The 22517-nt window shown below is 49.5% G+C and overlaps 1 protein-coding gene across 2 annotated transcripts in view; it reads left to right on the top strand.

Moving 5' to 3' along the window:
• Positions 1-22517, top strand: part of IFNAR1 (interferon alpha and beta receptor subunit 1) — a 74431-nt gene that overhangs the window by 44521 nt on the left and 7393 nt on the right. For both annotated transcript variants that reach the window (XM_088461684.1, XM_088461683.1), the window contains 4 exons: positions 577-752; positions 4658-4815; positions 15389-15542; positions 19192-19346. In XM_088461684.1, coding sequence (XP_088317810.1) covers positions 577-752; positions 4658-4815; positions 15389-15542; positions 19192-19346 — 643 coding nt within the window. The remainder of the gene's footprint in view (positions 1-576; positions 753-4657; positions 4816-15388; positions 15543-19191; positions 19347-22517) is intronic.

The following is a 22517-nucleotide window of genomic DNA, read 5'->3' as shown; positions in this document are numbered from 1 at the left end:
TTATTGGCGTCCGCGACTGTTACTAATGGATGTCCGACGGATCAATTCAATTGTCACTCCGTTCGGTCGCGATAGCAGTCGTCGCCGACATTTCCGCTCGTAGCCTCCTGAGGCGGCGAGCAGAAATGCGCGATAAGTCCGTGGTTTGGGCGCCCAAACTGCTGTTTGGTCACCATAACCAGGACTTTAGATGGGTTTAATCGTGTTACGCGGCTAAACCCGTTTAATTTGGCGCGACAAGCACGATAATTAATGGGCTTCCAAAACAATTGAATTGCTACATTGGATGCCCATTAATTAGCACGCCTAAAAAAAAAACAATTTAATCACCCCCTAAAGAGTGAAGCTTGTGACCATCTACGCAGTGTATGCGGCCACCATATGTATGCGTGGTAATGATAAGGCCAGTAGGAATAAGGGCAGCTTCTGCCCGACATGTTTTAAAGGAAGTAGACTAATTTACAGACCATAGAAAATCAAATTATTATTTTTTTCGTTGCTGTGGGTTAATGGTGGCAAATGAATGAACTACCCTCTGTAAATTAATGACGTGCTAACAATATTTTTGTTTTGAAGTATTTTCACTAGAGAATGGAGAAAAATCCCCGCATGTGGAAATATCACCGTCTCAGAGTGTGACCTATCAAAGGAAGTGTACTTTTACCACAGATATTTATTACGCACAACTGTATATGATAGCCAGAGAGATGAATACAACTCCAGCATTGTGCAGTTTCATCCAGAAACAGACGGTAAGTTGCTATTATTATACATTTTATTTGCACACTGAGAAGACTGAACCAAAATTCGTGAGAGAGCCTATCCATTATTGTGGATCCAGCGACCACACTTGTTACACTGGGTATAACTGGGAGGACGACTGAGCTTTTGCGTGTAGGCTTAAACATTCCAAGGACGTGACATGGCTAGGTACACAGAATTGCGGGCTATTCCAAGATCCGTCCCTTGTTGGTAGTGATGACCGCCGGTCGATTATGGGCGGGTGGTCATCCCAGAACACAGGTGGTGACCCATATTTATTTCCCAGCATGCAAAGGGGTTTTCTAACGTACAATTTGTGTGCGACTCCGACTCAGTCTGGCTCAGCCCACAGATTAGCAGTCTCTATTGTGTTCAGGCAACAGATATATATTATAGTGTCCGGTTTAGGTGAAATGAAACTCAGTTTCTCCACTCTCCACTTTAGCCATGCTACGTCGCTTATTGCAATAAACTTCGCTCCATCTGTGTGTTGGCTCTCATTCCTGGTTAATAAACCTTGGCTGTAATTAGGACACTTTCTGCTAATTCCCATGATTTGCCATTATCGGGCTATGATCGTATTGGGGGACAAACCTCGGCAATGTGCTTGCTGCCTATTGAAATATAGGCTATAGATGGAAGCGTTCTACGCAAGGGAGCAGCTGGCGACATTATGAGCTGCTTTGGGTCCAACATTATAGGTGGATCCAATGTGAGACTGTGTGCAGCCCATGCAGTCCTTCATTTACTGAACACGAAGCAGCAGTAGGTGAGTATTGGTTCTATCACCGTCCATAGCCTGCAGGATATCACCGTCCATAGCCTGCAGGATATCACCGTCCATAGCCTGCAGGATATCACCGTCCATAGCCTGCAGGATATCACCGTCCATAGCCTGCAGGATATCACCGTCCGTAGCCTGCAGGATATCACCGTCCCTAGCCTGCAGGATATCACCGTCCCTAGCCTGCAGGATATCACCGTCCGTAGCCTGCAGGATATCGCCGTCCGTAGCCTGCAGGATATCGCCGTCCGTAGCCTGCAGGATATCGCCGTCCGTAGCCTGCAGGATATCGCCGTCCGTAGCCTGCAGGATATCGCCGTCCGTAGCCTGCAGGATATCGCCGTCCGTAGCCTGCAGGATATCGCCGTCCGTAGCCTACAGGATATCACCGTCCGTAGCCTACAGGATATCACCGTCCGTAGCCTGCAGGATATCACCGTCCGTAGCCTACAGGATATCACCGTCCGTAGCCTGCAGGATATCACCGTCCGTAGCCTGCAGGATATCGCTGCCTGTAGCCTGCAGGATATCGCCGTCCGTAGCCTGCATATCACCGTCCATAGCCTGCATATCACCGTCCATAGCCTCAGGATATCACCGTCCATAGCCTGCATATCACTCTGAAAAAGTGACAGACTGACACTGTTCTTGCCGCTGTGGAAAATGAGTCCTGGTGAGCTCCAAACTATAATGCGGGCCTGACTGGCAGGATCAGTACATGACTTATGCCAGCCGGCAACTTTGGAACCACTATTGACAAGGAACTCTTTATTGGTATATACAGTAGGCTGTGAGGAAACTCCAGCTCCTTTTTCATGGCAGGACTGACTACAAACCTTTTGAAGTTGTTACAGCATACGCCCGGGGATAGTGGCAGATAGTGGCATGGTGGCCTAGCACTGAGCCATGACTTTCCTAGTATGCACAAGCAAGGAAAGGCCATCGGGTGGGCTGTTCTGGCAGGAAGAGCCTGAGCCCCCCCGGAGTCTCTTCTGCTTACTGCCTGATTTGCTCTGCAATATCTGATCATAACTTAATGGGGGTTACGAAGTAAAAGGCGGAGATGAGTATTCAGATTAACAGTTTGCTCCTGTACTTTCCCTGTCCACTATGGAGATTGATAGCTGCTTGGAGCTTCAAGAAAGCATCTAGACATATATCATTTATAGCTAAATCTTCCTGGTGAGGAATTCTCACTTCATGCCATATGGCTTGTACAGCCCGCCCCAAACCAGGTGCCAACCTCACTGCCGTTAATGATGCAGCAGGTAGTTGTCATGGACAGCCTGTATCTCCTTGCAAGTTTCACCGAAAACATTAATTTCATGCGTACAATCTGTGAAGATCGCCCTGTCCTGTGGTAAAATATGAAAGTGATAGAATATTTAGAATATTTTTTTCTAAATAATGATATTGGCGATGTGGTGTTTTTTTTTTTGTTTTTTTTTAGTGTTCATGCTAGGTTGTAAATTAGGACTGGGAACTTTACAATGGTAGAGGGCACTTATGGGCAGGGCCAAAAAGGAGGCGTGATCTCATGGGAGTGGGCGTGGACTCATGACATGCCTCTGATTCCATCAGTCAGGGGGGCGTGACTAGCAATCACGGAGATGCCAGGCTGCCCCCCAAGCTCTTCCCACACTGTGAACAGATCCTATACGCATGGCATATATTCACCCGGCAGTGAGTGTTTATCCACAGCTTTCCGCCACCCCACAACTTCCCCCACGGGAAACTGCGGCCCGCAGGGGGAAGACGAGACGGAGAGGAGCAGCACACTGCAGGCCTGTCGACATCGGGCTGTGATCAGCGTGCTGTCGGGTTGCCTCAATAAGGGCAGGGTGCATTTTAGCTCTTTAAAATCAGGCAATGTGCTGCGCCCAGCTGAAACATCCTAGCAGGAACTCTACATACCCACCACATTTCCCCTCTAAGTTAATATATGGTGCTGAAACGTTCACATTTACTGTTTTACAAAGTTGACTTAAGTGAACCTTTTTTCCTCTTTAAACTACTGCTCAGCTGCGGTCCGTGGTACTGATTCTGCGTCAGACACATCTGCGGCCCCCTTTCTGTGTGGCAGCCAGTGCACTACCCTATGGCTAATGCCAGTGTCTGCCCTCATATGCCGAGTATCCATATGTCTGCATGCGGAAGGCCGGCCTGGCCAGTTTGTTTCTGTCCCCAGCCGTCATTAGTATCGGGTCTTACACACTCTCCATGCCGGGTGCAAAAGATCAGTCAGAAAAAGGTGCCCAGTCTCCGTCCACACGCTGTGAAAAGTACAGATGTCTGTTTACATGCCCATGACACTCCCACGGATCCGTTCCGTGTGATCACAAGGTCGCCGCCCAGTTACCGCACAGAAAAGTCCATTTCACAGAAAGAGTTGTCCATGAATGGATTCATCAATCCGTCCACACGTGTGATCTCCGTCCAGGCAGAGAGGACTTTGCATTTGGTGCAGAAAACGTGTAGACATTAAGATCTCGTCCTCTACCTGTTTACAAGAGCACTTAATATGCGCAATTATCGCTTGCAGCGTAAGTCCGGCTCACACACGGGGGCCCAGTTAGCTCAGGAATTCCAGCCAAACTGACCTAATGCTACTGCTTACTTGTCAGGCATCAACCCGGAGGCTCTGCTCCTTACTGCCGGATGTGCTCTGCAATATCATGTTGTCCGTGTTATTTTCATTTGTTTTATTATTTTAAAATATTCTGTTGAATCAAAAATCAAATGCAATTAATATGGATTAAACAACGATGGATACAAATTACCTTTGTCACTTTCAAGTTAGTTCCAAGAATGATGGGATCTTCTTTTTTTCGTGGAAGGGGGTACCAACCAATTTGCCCACGTCTGTCTTTAAATGTTGGCACATTGCAGCTGACCTATAGCTGTGCAGCGCTATGGTGACGAGATTCTGAAAGCTCATTTTACGTTTACATTATGACATGGACACCTTAGGGCGCATGACTGCAGTCCTTCCTTATAGTGACAGCTAATCCATTTTGTCATTTACACTTTATCTATATTTTATGTACATTTTCGACGTGTGTTTGTATAGATGTTATGTAAAATGTATATTTTTTTTTTTATGTTCAAAAGCTGTAATGGGGCCTCCGGCGAGCATTAACCTGACCATTCTCAACCAAGATCTGCACATTTCTATGAGCGCGCCTCAAGGATTTAAGGATAAGTACCTTTTGAATGCTTGTGATTGGATCTACCACCTGGAATACTGGAAGAATGTGACACACCCTCAGGTACATTATAAGAGAATGAATTGCGCTGTAATAAACCAGGTGTCTGAGGCATGTAATGTGTGCGGCCAGTTCTTCGAAAGTGCCGTCGTCTTCACATCTGTTATTCTAACTTTTTATTCTTACATCTGTGATGGGATCCGGTCAGAATGTCGACCTTTGACATGTTAACACCAGAATGTCGACATACATTTTTTTTTTATTAGGGCTTGCAATTGATTTAGGGTTAGGCTAAAATAATGTCGACATATTGGTTGTAGACATTCTGACTCTGGGCCTGATTCAGAGCCGGACGCAATTAGCGCTCGCTCGTCCAGAAAATAGGGGTGGCTATTCAAATGAACCGTTCGCTCTTTGCGGTCTGTTCACGCCTCTAGGTCTGAACGAGCGAACCAAACTTGTGGTCGTTTTTTGGAAAAATACGCCACCTGGCCGCTCGCATCCTACGTCATGTCCGCTATTTATTAGATTAATCGAGTACATCGCCCAGCGTATGAACTGCTCGCTATTCTTGTGGTTGGTTTTTGCTACCACAAATTTGCGAGCAGTTCTGACTATAAAATAACCCAGTGACGTGGTCAATGATGCTGCTGTATTAATTATGCACACCCATAAAACGCCCGTTTTGACCTTTAAGCACGCCTGCGTTCTGATCTCCACTCCCCGTTTTCAAGCACCTTCCCCTGTTACCACCCACATACGCCTCCTCCTGTCACTCAAAATAGCAGGCATTCGCTATATAGCGAACAAATGATTTTCGGCCGCACTGACTGGTCCGCACATGCGTATTAAAAACCGTACGCGTGCGCAGATGGGCGAACATCGCTCGGAACGAGCGTACTGCCGCTTCCGAGCGGCTCTGAATCAGGCCCTCTGTCGACATTCTGGTATCAACATTCTGAATGTCGACTCTTCATAGCACACCCCCTGTTTTATTCGTTTCTGAGTGTCATCTGGTCAGTAACTGGGCGTACCCACGTAAGAGTCTCATAGGCGTTTAGCCAGAGTTACACTATGCATCTATGCGTATAACTCTGCATATGCTACAGGGACACCTATGTCAGTCATGTCTTGCATCTAGTAAGGTCAAGGAGCAAGTGCCGATAATAGTAATGACTGCTGCTCTAGCAGACCGAGGGCTGTAGGGGATGGGACTCAGATACTCGCATTAGACATCCGTTGGCCGCCGAGGTACGGAATTTCGGCAGAGTTGCGCAAGATTCAGAATCGACCACTGCGAAGGCTGAACATTTGTGTTCTCATTTGAGTTTATTTCGGCTCTAAGCATGGCACCGGCCACTGTGTAGGAAATCAGTGGTACAGCTCCGAATAACCCGGTTTAAAAAACAAAACGGAGAATGCAGGAGTATGAATTACTTAATCATGTTGACATGTTTCAATGGGGAGTTTTACAATGTTTTATTAATTTTTTTTTGTGTAAGTAGCAAGCTCAGTACCTTTTTTTTTAAACATGCATTTGATAGTCATTGTTCATTTTCCTTCTACAAATGACTATCTCCTTTTGAAAACCTGTCTGGAGGTTGCAAATATGGTTGCCAGTTGCACAGGTTCACCGTTCTTGACATGTCATATGAATGCAGAGGGGGGAGGGGTTTACAGTGCACAGAGCAGACTGTGGGCCTGATTCAGAGCCGGACGCTATTTGCGGACGGTCGTTCCAAAAAAGGGGCCGGCTATTTAAATTGAGCGCTCGCTCTTTGCGGTTTGTTGACGCCTCTATGTCTGAGCGAGCAAACGAAAAATGCGCTCGCTATTTTTGTAAAGACGCCCCTTTGCCGTTCGCAACACACGTCATCTCCGGTATTTATTTGATTAATCGGGTACATCAAAAGGCATCTGAACTGCTCGCAGTGCTTGTGGTAGGTTTTTCCTACCGCAATCACTGCGAGCAGTTCAGGCTAAAAGACAACCAAGTGACGTGGTCGATGACGCTCCTTTACTAATTATGCACACCCATTAAACACCGTTTTGACCGTTAGGCACGCCTGCGTTCGGATCTCCACTCCCCCGTTTTCAAGCACCTTCCCCTGTTACCACCCACAAACGGTACACTCTGTCAATCAAATTAGCAGCCCCTCGCTGTTTTGTGAGCGCTCGTTTACTGACCACAATGACTGGTTTACGCATGCGCATTACGACCCATATGCATGCGCAGTTGTGCGAACATCGCTCATAGCGAACGAGCGGCTCTGAATCAGGCCCTGTGTTCAAAGGGTCGTACCGAGGCATCTCTGCTCATGTGGCATGTAACTGGTTTCCATGGTAGCACATAACATATACCCTTCTCTCAGACCATTAGAATGCCAGATGAATCTTTTTTTAACCCTCTTGTTTGAACACTGTAGTCAATTCTATGTTCTATTCAGCCACTGCTCTACCCACTAGAGTTTTAAAATGAGTTAAGCTGGGTACACACTATACGATGTGTACCCAGCCGACTGTGCTAGGTGATGTAAACAATACACTCTGCGCGATCTGGTGTAAGATGGTGTAATGTCGTTACATTCTGCACAGCAGATGAAACCATGCAATGAATGTCCGTCGTGCATGCGCATTCGGACGTACACACTATACAATCCGAACGATATATCTTATAGTGTGTAGAATATCTGCCCTATAAACTGTTTCAGCCTTGTTAGGTCTCCTCAGTGCAGGATATGATACATTGGAATTGGAGAGGCTTATTCGCAAATTCTGCCCAGAGAAAATAACTTAGTGACTTGTCGTATTGTTACAGCACATCTATAGTTTTTAACATAACCAGAGAATTGACTCCTGATTAATGACCTTTAGGGGCCTATTCATTATCACTAATGTGCCCATTACACATAGTGTTTCCGCATGTTTTAAGTAATAGGCCCATTCATTACTAGGGGCACCATAGGGCTGCCTAGTTATCAGTAATTGCAGTATTGCTTGCGGATAAACAATGCCATCTTCAGATGGTGTTGATTCTCAGTGCCCCGCTCCTTCCTATGGGAAGAGGAGGTCCGTGGCCGCGAAGAGGGATCGAGCGGTTCCCGCCAACCCAACTGCACCCCCAAACAATTTAAATGTGCTTGGATTAGTCAATTGGGGTTTCACCATAATAGTTAGTGCAGTGGTTCCCTTCCCCGTTCCCGCCAACGCCTGGGCAGTGAATGCCCTGCAGCCGTGCGCATACCTGACCTCAGGATTAAGGGTTCCGTATGCATTAGGCTAAAACACTTGTTTCTACTTCAGGGTCCATAGGGGGTCCACAGGGTTGACCTTGGGGTATAGCTGGATCTGGATCCATGGGCACCACGCAGTTAAAGCTTTAGCTGCTCCCAGGATGCACTTGGGTCCGTCCTCCTCTATACCCCGCCCCCGGCCACAGCACCTCAGTTTGAGTTGGTGCCCGGCCGGAGTCGGGTCACCTGCGCAGGGGGGCTGCAGGAGCAGCCCCCAAAAGCTTTCTATTTTTATTTAAAAAAAAAAAAAAAAAGAGCCTGTTAGATTTTTATTTTAAAACAGAGGCTCTAGTGTGGCAGCGACGGGCTGTCTATGCAGACGCCCACGCTGCCGCTCTCCTTCCCCGCTGGCGCCGCGACGCCAGTACTGCACTGGGGATCGCGGCGGGAGGCCAGAGTCCGTACTAGCCGGACTCTGGGTCCCTCCCTGGACTGCTGCCGGAGTCGCCGGGGACAAGGTAAGCCGCGAGTCGCCGATTAGCGGCGGCTCGCGGGTTTTGCCTGCAGATGCAGTCCTTTGCCCCCGGTCCTAGGGGACAGACCGGGGGCCGCTAGCGGTGGCGGCGGGCTCCCCCTCTGAGGAGGAATAACCCGTGGGACCACTAGACCACCAGGGATATATGGCAAGCGGGATGCCGGCAAGCCCTGGGGTTAATATGCTAGCCAGGGGAGGAAGCCTTCCCTGTCAGCGGCTCCTCCCCTCAGCTCAGCGCGCCTTTCAGCACGGAGTCTGGCGTCGCTGAGCTGCAGTTACACGACCACTCCTCCTCTGAGGTCTCTGGGGGCCATTTTCTACAAGTGGCAGCGAGGATCTTCAGGGAGCACGCGGACCGGTCCCCCTGTGTACCTCTCCCCTGATTAAGGACAGCGTACACAGCACTATAGCCCTCCCAGACACTGAATCTGGGCAGGTTGATTGTAGTGTAAAGGTGCAGTGAGTATATCTTCCTGCATGGTATGTGACTTTTGCTAGTGCTGCCTGTCTGTGCTTATTTTCTACTTACTGTCAGCTTATACCTATCCCTTTACTTCTCCTACAAGCCCTACAGGTGTGTGGGGGAGGGGCGTTTCTACTGACCTCACTTATATAGATCACGTATTTGTGAGGTCCGTCACATACAGTTGTGTGCTACTCAGTGCCATATTGTGGGCTGTTGTTCAGCACACCGGTGAGTGCGTTTTACTTCTACCCTGGTGCCAGATATATAATATATTCTGTCATGTCAGACGAGGAGGTTGAGCGCTCAGTGGCTCCGGTGTTGGCCTCCTGCGGACGCTGTTCTGCAGGAGTAGATAGGGAGGATTTGTCACAGGATGGCCTGTGTAGTCGATGCCAGGTGGCTCCTGGCCCATCCAGACCTTCTCTGGCGCAGGAACCACCGTGGGCGATGTTTTCTCAAGTGCTGGTGTCTATTGCGGACCGTCTGTCGGTCCCGACTGCTCTCCCTACTAGGTCGTTGTCCCAGCCGACCATCCCCCATTCCCCGGGTGTCCCGCAGTTATTGCGGAGTCCTCCTGGGTCTCAGTCGGTGGGTCCCTATGCGGGGTTGCCTATGTATATACAGGCTTCCCCTGTGCCGCAGCAGCCTGTGGTACCTTTTCAGGCCCCTATGGTGACTCCTCCACCCTGGGTGGATGTGCTCTCCAACTCCGTGCAAAATTTGGCGGCCGCTTCCTCGGCTTTTCAGTCAATGTTGCAGACTGACATGCCTTCTAGGATTTCAAAACGCCCACTCATGACACGGGCTGCTCAGGTATCGGACTCAGAGGGTTCCTCAGATGATGGGGAGGTCCCTGATGACACTGACTCGGACGCCTCGGTCCAGGAAATGGATACCAAGTCGTCCATTAATGTGCGAGCACTAGTTAGGGCGGTGCGAGCTATTCTTCTTATAGAGGATGAGGCACCGGTTCCTAAGTCGAAGTTTCCTAGTTTCAAAAAAACTAAGGTGGCTTCTGCGGTGTTTCCCCTGTCGGATCAGTTGACGGATCATATGGCGGTAGCTTGGCAGGCGCCCAGTAAGAGATTCCTTCCTCAGAAGCGGTTGGCTTCTAATTACCCCTTCCCTGAGGCACATTGTAAAAAATGGGAAACTCCACCGGCGGTGGATTCCCATGTCACCCGTTTAACTCGGGGCGCCACCTTACCATTACCGTCGATATCCTCGCTGAAGGATCCCACGGACAGGAAAGTTGAGACTTGCTTAAAGTCTATTTACTCCCTCTCCGGGGCGGTGGCCCGACCGTCCATGGCCATCTCCTGGGTGGCCAAGGCCATTGAGGGGTGGGCCAATGCATTGGAAGATACCTTCCCGGACGACGCTCCGGATGTCCAGCGGGCGTTGTTGGGAAAAATGAGGGACGCTGCTTCTTACATTGGAGAAGCTTCTTTAGATGCTAGTCTGCTGACCTCGAGGGTATCGGCTGCAGCGGTGTCTGCCCGCCGATCCTTATGGTTGCGGTCCTGGAGAGCGGACTCTGATTCAAAGAAAGGTCTGGAGGCCTTACCTTTCAATGGGGAATTACTATTTGGTCCGGACTTGGACAAAATAGTGGACACCCTGGCTAAATCCAAGTCGGCCTTCCTCCCTTCGGCGGCACTGCCTGCTAAGGTTCGGAGTTCGGCTTTTCGTTCCTTTCGGGTTCAGGGTAAGGCGAAAGGTCAGTCCTTCCCGAGACAGTCTGCGAGTAAGACGGCCTCTAAACCCAAGAAGCAAGCCTGGAGTGCTCGGAGCCCTTCTTCCAAGCAGGAAGATAAACCTGCGGCCTGATGGGACGGGCCTCCCTCTGGGGGACCTCAGAGTGGGAGGCCGACTTCTTCTATTTGCCCAGTGCTGGCACAATACCACCACGGATGCCTGGGTTCGAGAAGTGGTCTCCCAGGGGTACGCCCTGTCTTTTCGGCACAGACCACCCCACCAGTTTTTCTGCACAAGTCCTCAGGACAAGACCAAGGCGTTACAGGTTCAGGAGGCTATAGAGTCCTTGCTGAAAGCAGGGGTCATTGTTCCCGTTCCTCTATCACAACGAGGGACGGGGTATTATTCGTCTCTGTTTCTGGTGCAGAAACCCAATGGTTCTCATCGCCCTATCCTCAACTTGAAGTCTCTGAACAAATTCCTCAGGGTTCCCAAGTTCAGGATGGAAACGTTACGTTCCATTATTCTGGCGATGGAACCGGGGGATTACATGGTGTCCCTGGACATCCAGGACGCCTACCTCCATGTTCCGATAGCATCTTCACACCAGCGGTATCTGAGGTTCGCTATCCTTCAACACCACTATCAGTTCCGGGCGCTACCCTTTGGTCTCTCCACGGCACCGAGGGTGTTCACGAAGATTATGGCGGTCATGGCCGCACATCTTCGGAACCAGAATGTACGGCTGCTGCCGTACCTGAACGACCTCCTGTTGCTGGCGAGCTCTCCGGAGGTACTGCTTCAACATCTCCACCTGACGATCGCTTGCCTGCAAGCACACGGGTGGTTGATAAATTGGAAAAAGTCCTCCCTGATTCCATCACAGCGGATGGTTCATTTGGGAGCCCTGCTGGATTCGCGTCAGCAAAGGATCTTCCTGACTCCGGAGAAGGTCGCCTCCCTACAGCTGCGGATACGCAGTTGCCTGAGCCGTTGCCGCCTGTCGGTCCATTCGGCTATGAGAGTTCTGGGATCCATGGTGTCGACATTCGACATGGTGGAATTTGCCCAGTTCCATTCCCGGCCCCTGCAGGGGCTGATTCTATCAGAATGGAACGGGTTACCTCACCGGATCCGCTCTCAGGTGCTGGTGTTGTCTCCGGACGTTCGGCTATCTTTGGCTTGGTGGCTTCAGACAGCTCATCTGGTCAAGGGGCGCCCATTTTGGATCCCGGACTGGGTCCTGCTCACGACGGATGCCAGTCTCCGGGGTTGGGGGGCAGTGACCTGCTCTTTGTCGCTTCAGGGTCGTTGGTCAGCGGAAGAAGCACTTCTCCCCATCAACATCCTGGAACTGCGGGCAGTATACAGGGCCCTGCAGTCGTCCGGCCCCGCTCTTCACGGAAGGGCGGTACAGGTGCAGTCCGACAACGCCACCACGGTGGCGTATATCAATCACCAAGGCGGAACTCGCAGTCAGGCAGCGATGTCGGAGGTGTCTCGTATCCTGACTTGGGCGGAGGGTCACATTCCAGCGATCTCGGCGGTCTTCATCCCCGGAGTCCTCAATTGGGAGGCGGACTTCCTCAGCCGTCACGACGTGCATCCCGGGGAATGGTCGCTTCACCCAGAGGTGTTTCAGCTACTCGTGGACAGGTGGGGACTGCCGAAGCTGGACTTGATGGCCTCCCGTCACAATCACAAGTTGCCCGTTTACGGGTCAAGGACAAGAGACGCAGGTGCAAGTCTGGTGGACGCGCTGTCGGTGAAATGGACGTTTCACCTGGCGTATCTGTTTCCTCCGATATCCCTGCTTCCTCGGGTTCTGCGGAAATTCAAGCAGGACGGCGGCATACTCATGCTGGTAGCTCCGGCGTGGCCCAGACGTCCTTGGTACTCCGATCTCAGGAGCCTCTCCATCGACGCTCTGTACCTTCTTCCTCAGCGTCGGGACCTGTTGTCTCAGGGGCCCTGCCTTTACCCGGATCTGGGTCGGCTGTCTTTGACGGCGTGGCTCTTGAGACAGCCGTCTTGAGGTCTCGGGGCTTCTCCAGTTCGGTTATTGGTACCATGCTCAGGGCACGCAAGCCTGCTTCAGCACGGATTTATCACAGAGTGTGGCACACTTACTTTCAGTGGTGTGAGTCCAGACATTATGATCCTCAGGTGTTCCGAGTTTCTAGGATCTTGGAATTTCTTCAGTCAGGATTGGAAACAAGTAATATAAATGTAGACATCAAGCAGAGTCTTACGCCTTGCATCTCTGAAGGTTCATGTGTCCGCCTTGTCCGTGTGGTTTCAACGGCGGATTGCAATACTACCAGACGTTCACACCTTTTTCCAGGGTGTTCTCAGGATCCAGCCTCCCTTTGTGCCTCCTGTGGCTCCTTGGGACTTGGCGGTGGTGCTACGGGTCCTGCAGGGTCCTCCGTTTGAGCCTCTTGAGGCGGTGGAGCTCAAGTGGCTGACATTTAAGACGGTTTTTCTCCTGGCAATTGCTTCGGCAAGGAGGGTGTCTGAATTGGGGGCGCTTTCCTGTCGCCCTCCTTTCCTGATTTTTCACCAGGACAGAGCGGTGCTCCGCACTCGTCCTGAGTTTTTGCCCAAAGTGGTCTCGAAGTTCCATATTAATCAGGAACTTGTTGTGCCAGCTTTTCAGTCCCCTGATCTTTCAGCTGGTGAGACTTCCTTAGATGTGGTCCGGGCGCTTAGAATTTATGTAGACCGGACGGCTTCGGTTAGGAAGTCTGATTCCTTGTTTATCCTCTTTGGTTTTCACAAGAGGGGTTGGCCTGCCAACAAACAAACGTTAGCCCGTTGGCTTCGTTCCGTTATTTGTGAGGCTTATGCACAGGAGGGATTACCTGTGCCAGCCTCTGTTAAGGCTCATTCCACTCGTTCTGTGGGTCCCTCTTGGGCTGCTAGACGTGGCGCTTCTGCTGTTCAGCTGTGTAAGGCGGCCACTTGGTCTTCAATTCAAACGTTTTTGAGGTTCTATGCGTTTGACACCTTTGCCTCTCAGGATGCATCCTTTGGGCGCCGGGTACTCCTTTCAGCACAGGAGCGTCCCCGCCCTTAGTTGTACTGCTTTGGGACATCCCCAAGGTCAACCCTGTGGACCCCCTATGGACCCTGAAGTAGAAAACAAGAGATATGGTAAGAACTTACCTTTGTTATCTCTGTTTCTACGAAGTCCATAGGGTCCACAGGGCGCCCGCCCTGACGCACCTGGCTTCAAATGGGCTGTGTGGCTGGTCACCGGTTTTCCGTCTCCCATTTCTGTGAGTATGGTTTCTTGTGTGTTCCAGTCTTCCTTCTCTCTGTTTAGTCTCCTCCTCCGGCCTTGGCTGCTTACCAACTGAGGTGCTGTGGCCGGGGGCGGGGTATAGAGGAGGACGGACCCAAGTGCATCCTGGGAGCAGCTAAAGCTTTAACTGCGTGGTGCCCATGGATCCAGATCCAGCTATACCCCAAGGTCAACCCTGTGGACCCTATGGATTTCGTAGAAACAGAGATAACAAAGGTAAGTTCTTACCATATCTCTTGTTATCTCCCCCTGTAATACACAGCACAGGGTGCATGCATGCTCCGGAAATGCTATGCAATCGGGAAGCCAACTGCCTAAATACCGGCAGCCGGCTTCCCGACTGTCATATCCCGGCAAGGGTGAAATGCCGGGCGTCTAGATGTAAACGCCCGCATTCCCCCAACGCCGGGAGACCGGCGCCCGGCATCACGATCGTAGTGATGCCGGGCGCCACGAGCAGACAGCCGCGCGGGGGGGTTAGGTTTAGGGCTCCCGGGGGGGACTTAGGGTTAGGCACCTTCCCGGGAGGGTTAGATTTAGGCTAGGGGGAGAGAGGGTTAGGGTTAGGCACCCCCCCAGGGGACTCAGGTTTAGGCAGCGTGGAAGGGGGGATTAGGGTTAGGCTCTTGGGGGGAAGTTAGGGTTAGGCACCCCTAAGGAGGGTTAGGGGGGTTAGGTTAGTATATACTTACCTGAGGACGATTGGGATTTCCAGCGCTGTCGGGCCTCCGCTGCTTGGGACTCTGCTCTTGTCAGGCTGCCGCCGACGGGAATCGAACCGCCGGCCATGCGGCCGGTGGTATTTCATACCAGTTCCCAGCAAATCGCCATTCATACGGTACATGGTTATACAGCTGACATGATGGATCCAGGCAACTAATGATGGTTGTGGAGTGCAACAGAGACTTTGGCTTTTGGGGAATGCGAGGAAGACTCTAAAAGATAATTGCATGAAGGTCTTCAAGCTGTAGTACAATGATTGTAGCAGTGAGTTACATGGTCACAACACCGCCTGGGATGGCTGTATAACTTACAAGCTTCTTCAATTAAGCCGACAACATGGAATAAATTAGGTCTTCATTTTATTCCCCGACACAGATGGCGATATACCCCCACCCACTCCCCAAAGTCCTGGAGCTGTAAGGCTGCCCCCTAATGTCTGATCAGGCACTACTACTAACTGTATTTTAAATTGAAGAGATTTATTAAAGCTTAGGCCAGTAATATTCATTACATCATAGAATTGTGATTGTTATATGCTCATTACTGACCTTCCAGCCCACATCTTCTTAATAAATAATTTCATTAGAATAACGTTCTGCAGATCTTAAATTTTAAAGCTTGCAAGGCTGTCTCTATGTAACTTTAGTGTTTTATGTTTCATTTTGATTTTATAGGTGATACCTATGGAAAACCGCAATCCTGATTTTATAGTAAAAGCTCTGGAAGCCTCCACAACTCATTGTGTGAAAGCACGAACAAAGTGTGACAACAGAAGCGGGGATGAAAACCGAGTTGGTCTTTACAGTGATGTTCGCTGCATAACAACTGGTGTGTAGTCATTTAAAAGATAAACCGATTGTTTTTTTTTTTTGTAGTTTTGAGTTGGACTTTGTTGAGTTGGGCTCAGGCCTACTTGTCAGAACCGTATTGCCCCATCCCTATTTGATAAAATCATGACAGCAATAAGGACCTTCTCATGTAGGCCATGATGGCGAGAAGGACCTTCTCATGTGCGACGTGACGGAAAGCTCCAGGACCTTCTCATGTTGACCATGAAAAAGGACCTTCTCATGTAGGCCATGACGGCGAGAAGGACCTTCTCATGTGCGACGTGACGGAAAGCTCCAGGACCTTCTCATGTTGACCATGACGGCAAAAAGGACCTTCTCATGTAGGCCAGGACGGCGAGAAGGACCTTCTCATGTAGGCGAGAAGGACCTTCTGTATGTCAATAGGAGGTCTTCACCTACACCTAGAAACAGCTAATCTGTGAACGCTAACCACCTTTCACTCATTCCCAAAAAGCTCCCTACTACATCTCACACCCCAGCTTATAGTTTGCATCTGATTGCTGAAGTGAGGGCCTTGCACCCTCTTCCAGAGAAAAAAAAACAAACATTTTATTGAAACACCATAAAAATTATCTCTACAGATTCATCTACAAATGCATGTATTGTGAATACATACACGAGTATACAATTTTGTAAATAGTGTGTCCGATTTATTTATTTTTTGTATCTGCACACACAAGTCACACAAAGTAGAGCACAAGTAGTATATACAGCCCAGAAAAACAGGATTCTCCTTTTGCCATTAGAAACTTCAAACAGCTATTACATACCATTCGACATCCAAATTTTATATATCTTCAATTTCCATTTCCAAAACACAGGATATGAAATGGGGAGCGGGGCCACGGGACCAGGGAACCAACCATGGGGACCAATCATAACGCCAAACAAAAGTGAGCAAGAACATCTCCTGGGAGGGGAAAAGAGAAAAAAAAAAAAAGGGGGAAGTGTGGGGCTCTTTAGGTATCCAAAAGGATCAGAGGGTCATCTGATATCACCCGAATACAGTACCATTGGGTCAATCCACGTCTGTAATATTGCCTTACGGGCCACAGCACTAATACTGAGTAAAAGCCATCTGCAACCTGTCGCCACTCGCTGACCGTCCGGCAGAATTCCAAATATCGCCCACACGTCAGTGAATGGTATGTCATTCACCAAGCGGTCCAGGGCATATGTTCTAACCTGCAGCCAAAAGACCCAAAGGAGAGGGCAGTTCCAAAAGTAATGATCTAAATCTGCCACAAGGGATTTACAACGAGGGCAAGAGGCCGAAGAGGACATTCCCGCTAAGAAGTGGCGATAAGGGGAGAAGTACGCTCTGTGAAAAATGTTCAAAAACATTTTTTGATATTGGTTCGCTGGGAGCAGATTTTAGAAAGTTGAAAATGTTTTCAATAAAATATCACATGATAAAGATGGACTAGCCTATACCCACCTACTCGTCCCCTAAACGTACCTCCTCATGCTGCATCTGTTGTCTCAGAAATAAGTAGTGCAGCGAAATCGGCTGTGGTGGTGTTTTTTTTTTTTTTTTAATAAAACCTCAACACCTAAATCTAATCACAGAAACTCTCATAGACCCTCACACGGGACCTCATTCAGAGTCTCTCGTTAGCGCTGTGCGCTCACAAGCGGCCTGATGGTTTGCGTACGTGCACGCTTCATTTTGCGCGAACTACTTTGTGCAATCGAAGGCCGCTCGCTCGCCCAGCAAAGACAGCCCAGTGAAATGAGTGACAGGAGAGGCCGTTTGTAGGTGGTATCAGGGGCAGGACACTAATAACGGGGGAGTGGAGCTGCGAACGCAGGCGTGCCTGAGTGTTTCAACGCCGTTTTAGAATCTTGCATAATTAACACGCAGCGTCATAGTACACGTCACATTCCTGTTTTTTACACTGAAGTCCTCGCAGTGCTTGCGGAAGGGTAAGGCAACCACAAGCGCTGCGATCGCTTCCGATTGTCCTCGATGTACCAATGTTTTAATACACTTCCTGGAGATGACGTGTGCTGGTGGGCGGCTCTGCCTGTGCAATTTGGCGTACGCTGGCCGCTCGCTAGGACATGGTGGGCGTGCATATGCCTTGGCGAGCGTTCGCTTCCCGTGGTGTCACTTTGACAAATTTGCTTACACTGGGGGCGAGCGATCGCATCTAGCAAGAGACTCTGAATGAGGTCCATGTCTTCTGATCCATCCATATACACAGTGGTTTAAAAATTCCTCGCCATACCAAATCGTAGTGGACATTGAGGATTAACTCCTTACAATACCTCAGGAAACAAAGATTCTGTGCAGAAAAGAACACCCCGGATGTAGGATCTGGGGCTGATTCAGTCCACAAGTCATCAGGAATTGCATCTGCCTTCGCCACACCAAGATAAATGTAGTTATTCAGCAAAGTTGCACGCGTCTATGCGGCCGTACCATCCGCTTGCGGCCGTCACTATCAATCTGGAATCCCACCTATATTCACATCATACGCTCAATTCAGACCACACACCCGCGTCATGCCATGACTGAACTTGGCCATTCAGCTGCAAGTGAGGCGCGTATGCTGTGCGCGTGTGGCTCCTGAGAATTGCATAGTTGCTAAAAATCGCAATATCTGTCCCCAGAGGATCTCATCCGTTAAACGGACGTGAAGCACCTATTGGATCTGGCCCGCAGGCGCGCATTTGACTCGAGTTTCCAATGTTATTAGATGGCAAACAGGACGGACGTATGTTGGCTGGGGCCCTCAGTCACAAACAGCAGCACGTGCGTGTATGGCACATATCTCATTATAAAGGAGAGTCCCTGAGATATTTAAAATGTCAGAAGCATTTGTCCAATATTACCCAATGAGGGATTATAGAACATCCCCGTATGCAAGATGGCGCTGGTTAGTGAGTATCTTACTTCTGCCAAATTCCTTACGTTACAGCACTAAATAGCCCAGTGGTTGAAGAATGAATCTGAGAGAGCCCTTGTCCAGCTTCATTCTGGTAAAAGCCCAGGCTTGGGTGTGTACATTATTACAAATGTTTGGAGATTATTTTAAAAAATTTTTCTTGAAAACTCCATTTTAAAATGATTCTTGCCTTTAATAGGCCCTAATGGCCCATAAATTATACAGTACACTGCACTCCTGTACGCCCTCCTCCTCGCGGCTGCCGCTGTGTGTATACGGGCGGTCTGCAGACATATCTGTCCATCGGCTGTGCAGCACAGCCAATGCGATATTTTCGGTGAACAACGACGTTCACCAACATATCGCAGGTACACACTTGCCGATGTGCAGCAGATCTATTGGCCGATCAGTTGATCATCCAATGTATCTGTCAGTGTGTACTCAGCATTAGTCTTTGCAAGTTATTATTGAACTGTATTAATAATATACATTAGGTTTGTGGCTCAGATCTACATGCTAAGTCGGGATCTCTGAACGAGGCAAAACTCGCCCGGATGTCGGGGAAAGGTCACGTTTTACCTCATTCTGAGATCCGACCTTGACGGGAAAATACGGGCCAAACCCGAACCAATCATCTCTAATTGAGAATGACATATATTTATTATAAATGAGTCTGAAAGTTCCACGTTTTAATGAAAATATGCTCAATTTTGCTGTGTTTCATTGTAATTGTAGATCCCCGATCTTATGTGACGGAGTGGATTACAGCGTCAGTCTTTATTGGAATAATTGTCATTTCAATAGTGGTTTACATCTGTCTCTGCCCCTTAAAACGATACATGAAGTATATCTACTGCCCGTCCAGCAAGCTGCCTTCAAGTATTGGAATGGTACGAGGCCAGATCACTTGGTATAGAATTGTGTGTTACTTTCTGTATATCATATGAAAATGGCTTATGCAGCATACAGGATCGTGTGTATTTATAGGAGTGGGAGCTGAAACCCAGATTCCTCAGCTGAGATGTGAAGAGATTCCATCCAGATGTGTTTTTTTTTATTATGTTACGATTGCTGGGTCTGATTCAGAGTTTTTACGCAATGCCGATATTTATGCATATTGAGCGATTTGTAGCCATATCTGTGATAGTCGTTCTGCGTACGGGTGTGGTTGGTTTGTACAGCGGATTCTCTCGCAAAGTGAGAGACAGGTAGTCAGCATTTGGGGGATGTAATGGGCAGGGGTGGCGGTGGTTAGGCAAATGCGGGCGTGTCTGACCGTTTAAACGCTGTATCATGGGCGTGCATAAATCAGCCATTGCGATCTCCTTCGTAGCGTAAGAGCCCTCTGCGTATCAGTAGAGTCGCAGTGTTTGAGACAGGTCAGACTTCACTCAGAAGCTGCGTGACTCCCCGATGTGCATCAGTGTTACAGAGGATTACGCTTTTATACGTCATTGGACATATATGAGAAGGCACCAGTTGGCGTTGGTATGCTCGGCTAAGCTTTGGAAGAAATTAGCATATTTTCGCCCATGCCCATCTGTAAGAGATCGCAGTTGCGATTGCATTAGCGTAAATTTCTGAATCCGGACCTTTGCTTGTATAGTAGCGATTTAAATTCTTGTTTATATGCCGCTTGTGTTGCCCCTGGTAACTGTTGTTATTTTGTATCTCTGTATTAAGTAAAGTTACCGTTCAATGGAATAGTATCCCCAATTGGACTCAGAGTTATTATGAAAGGTAGCGTTGCGGTCTTTCAAGACTTTTCGGGTCTCTTTGTCAGACGAGGTATCTCATGCCATGACTGATGGAGACTCTTAGGGGGCATTTCAGTGTCTAGCGATGACCACAAGTTGGCGATGTTGCCTCAGAAACACGCTGCCACCAACACTGCAGATTTAGGCCCTCATTCAGAGCCGCTCGTTAGCGGCAGTACGCTCGTTCCGAGCGATGTTTGCACATCTGCGCATGCGTACGGTTTTTAGTACGCATGCGCGAACCAGTCAGTGCGGCCAAAAATCGTTTGTACGCTATATAGCGAGTGCCTGCTATTTTGAGTGACAGAATGAGGCGTATGTGGGTGGTAACAGGGGAAGGTGCTTGAAAATGGGGAGTGGAGATCCGAACGCAGGCGTGCTTAAAGGTCAAAACGGGCGTATTATGGGTGTGCATAATTAATACAGCAGCGTCATTGACCACGTCACTGGGTTATTTTATAGCCAGAACTGCTCGCAAATTTGTGGTAGCAAAAACCAACCACAAGAATAGCGAGCAGTTCATACGCTGGTCGATGTACTCGATTAATCTAATAAATAGCGGACATGACGTATGGTGCGAGCGGACAGGGGGCGGTTTTAACAAATAAACGAGCGTATGTTTTGCTCGCTCGTTCAGACTTAGAGGTGTGAACAGACTGCAATGTGCGTACGGATCATTTGAATAGCCACCCCTTGTTTTTGAACGAACGGCCGCAAATAGCGAACGGCTCTGAATCAGGCCCTTAATTTCACAGACCATAGAGTTGAGATGTTGCTGTAATGCCGCCCTCTGCAATGTGCAGATAGCTGAATGCGCCCCATATGGTTATATTTAAAGTCTGCCATTTCAAATCTTTCCAGGACCGCGAAGTTCAAAATCAACTTTCCACCCAGGGAATCCCCTCGTTACATCTTGCCAATATTCCTGCACCCCTTAACATGTCTGTAGCCAGTGCCAGGAGGAGCCCATCAGGGCTCTACATTTGGGTCATAAAGCATCATTACTACTCCTGATTGTTATGCAATGTAAGGGGTTAGTGTACACTCTATGTACGATTGCATAACATGTATTCTGACAAAGGTAGAAGCCTGTTGTGCAACATCTCAACATACTGTCCTATTGCTTATTTTATATCTGTGAAAAGTCCTCTTCTCACATCTGTCTTAGGGGCGGATTCAATTAGAGGTGAAAAGCCGCGATCGGCGTAAAGTTTTTGCCTATGGGCGGCAGGGGCTGGCTGGGAACTTTTAGCCTTGGGGGCAAATGCATGCAGGTGGCCCTGGCAGAGGAGCAGCGTGTAGCCGGGGTGCCCGGAACACGTGCGTGCTTAGGCGTCCTCCCCCCCCCCCCCCCCTCAAGTGTTCCAGGGAGGAGGTGGGTCCATATGGAATTAATGTAAAGTAAAAATAAAGATATGGGCAGCCCCCTGTAGTGGTGCCCATATGCAGTGCCCCAGGAGAGGACCCCCTTATACAGGCCACCAGTAGTGATCCTCCTATGCAGTGCCCCTTATACAGTGCCCCCAGTAGTGGTCCCCCCTGTGCAGTGCCCCCAGTAGTAGTCTTCCCCTTGTAGTGCCCCCAGTAGTAGTCCCCCCTCCCCCTTGTAGTGCCCCCAGTAGTGCTCTCCCCCTTGTAGTGCCCCCAGTAGTAGTCCCCCCCTTGTAATGCCCCCAGTAGTAGTGTCCCCAGTAGTGCTCTCCCCCTTGTAGTGCCCCCAGTAGTAGTCCCCCCCTTGTAGTTCCCCCAGTAGCAGCCCCCCCCTTGTAGTTCTCCCAGTAGCATCCCCCCCTTGTAGTGCTCTCCCCCTTGTAGTGTCCCCAGTAGTGCTCTCCCCCTTGTAGTGTCCCCAGTAGTGCTCTCCCCCTTGTAGTGTCCCCAGTAGTGCTCTCCCCCTTGTAGTGTCCCCAGTAGTGCTCTCCCCCTTGTAGTGTCCCCAGTAGTGCTCTCCCCCTTGTAATGCCCCCAGTAGTAATCCCCCCTTGTAATGCCCCCAGTAGTATCCCCCCCTTGTAATGCCCCCAGTAGTAGTCTCCCCCTTGTAGTGCCCCCAGTAGTAGTCCCCCCCCCTTGTAGTGCCCCCTGTAGTGCTCCCCCTTGTAGTGCCCCCAGTAGTAGTCCCCTCTTGTAGTTCCCCCAGTAGCAGCCCCCCCCTTGTAGTTCTCCCAGTAGCATCCCCCCCCTTGTAATGCCCCCAGTAGTGCTCTCCTCCTTGTAGTGTCCCCAGTAGTGCTCTCCCCCTTGTAGTATCCCCAGGAGTGATTTCCCCCTTGTAGTGCCCCCAGTAGTAGTCCCCCCCCTTGT

The sequence above is a fragment of the Taudactylus pleione genome, unplaced genomic scaffold (genome assembly GCF_031769625.1).
Source record: "Taudactylus pleione unplaced genomic scaffold, aTauple2 ptg001086l, whole genome shotgun sequence".
Classification (NCBI taxonomy): domain Eukaryota; kingdom Metazoa; phylum Chordata; class Amphibia; order Anura; family Myobatrachidae; genus Taudactylus; species Taudactylus pleione.
This window is presented reverse-complemented; position numbering and strand designations above follow the sequence as displayed.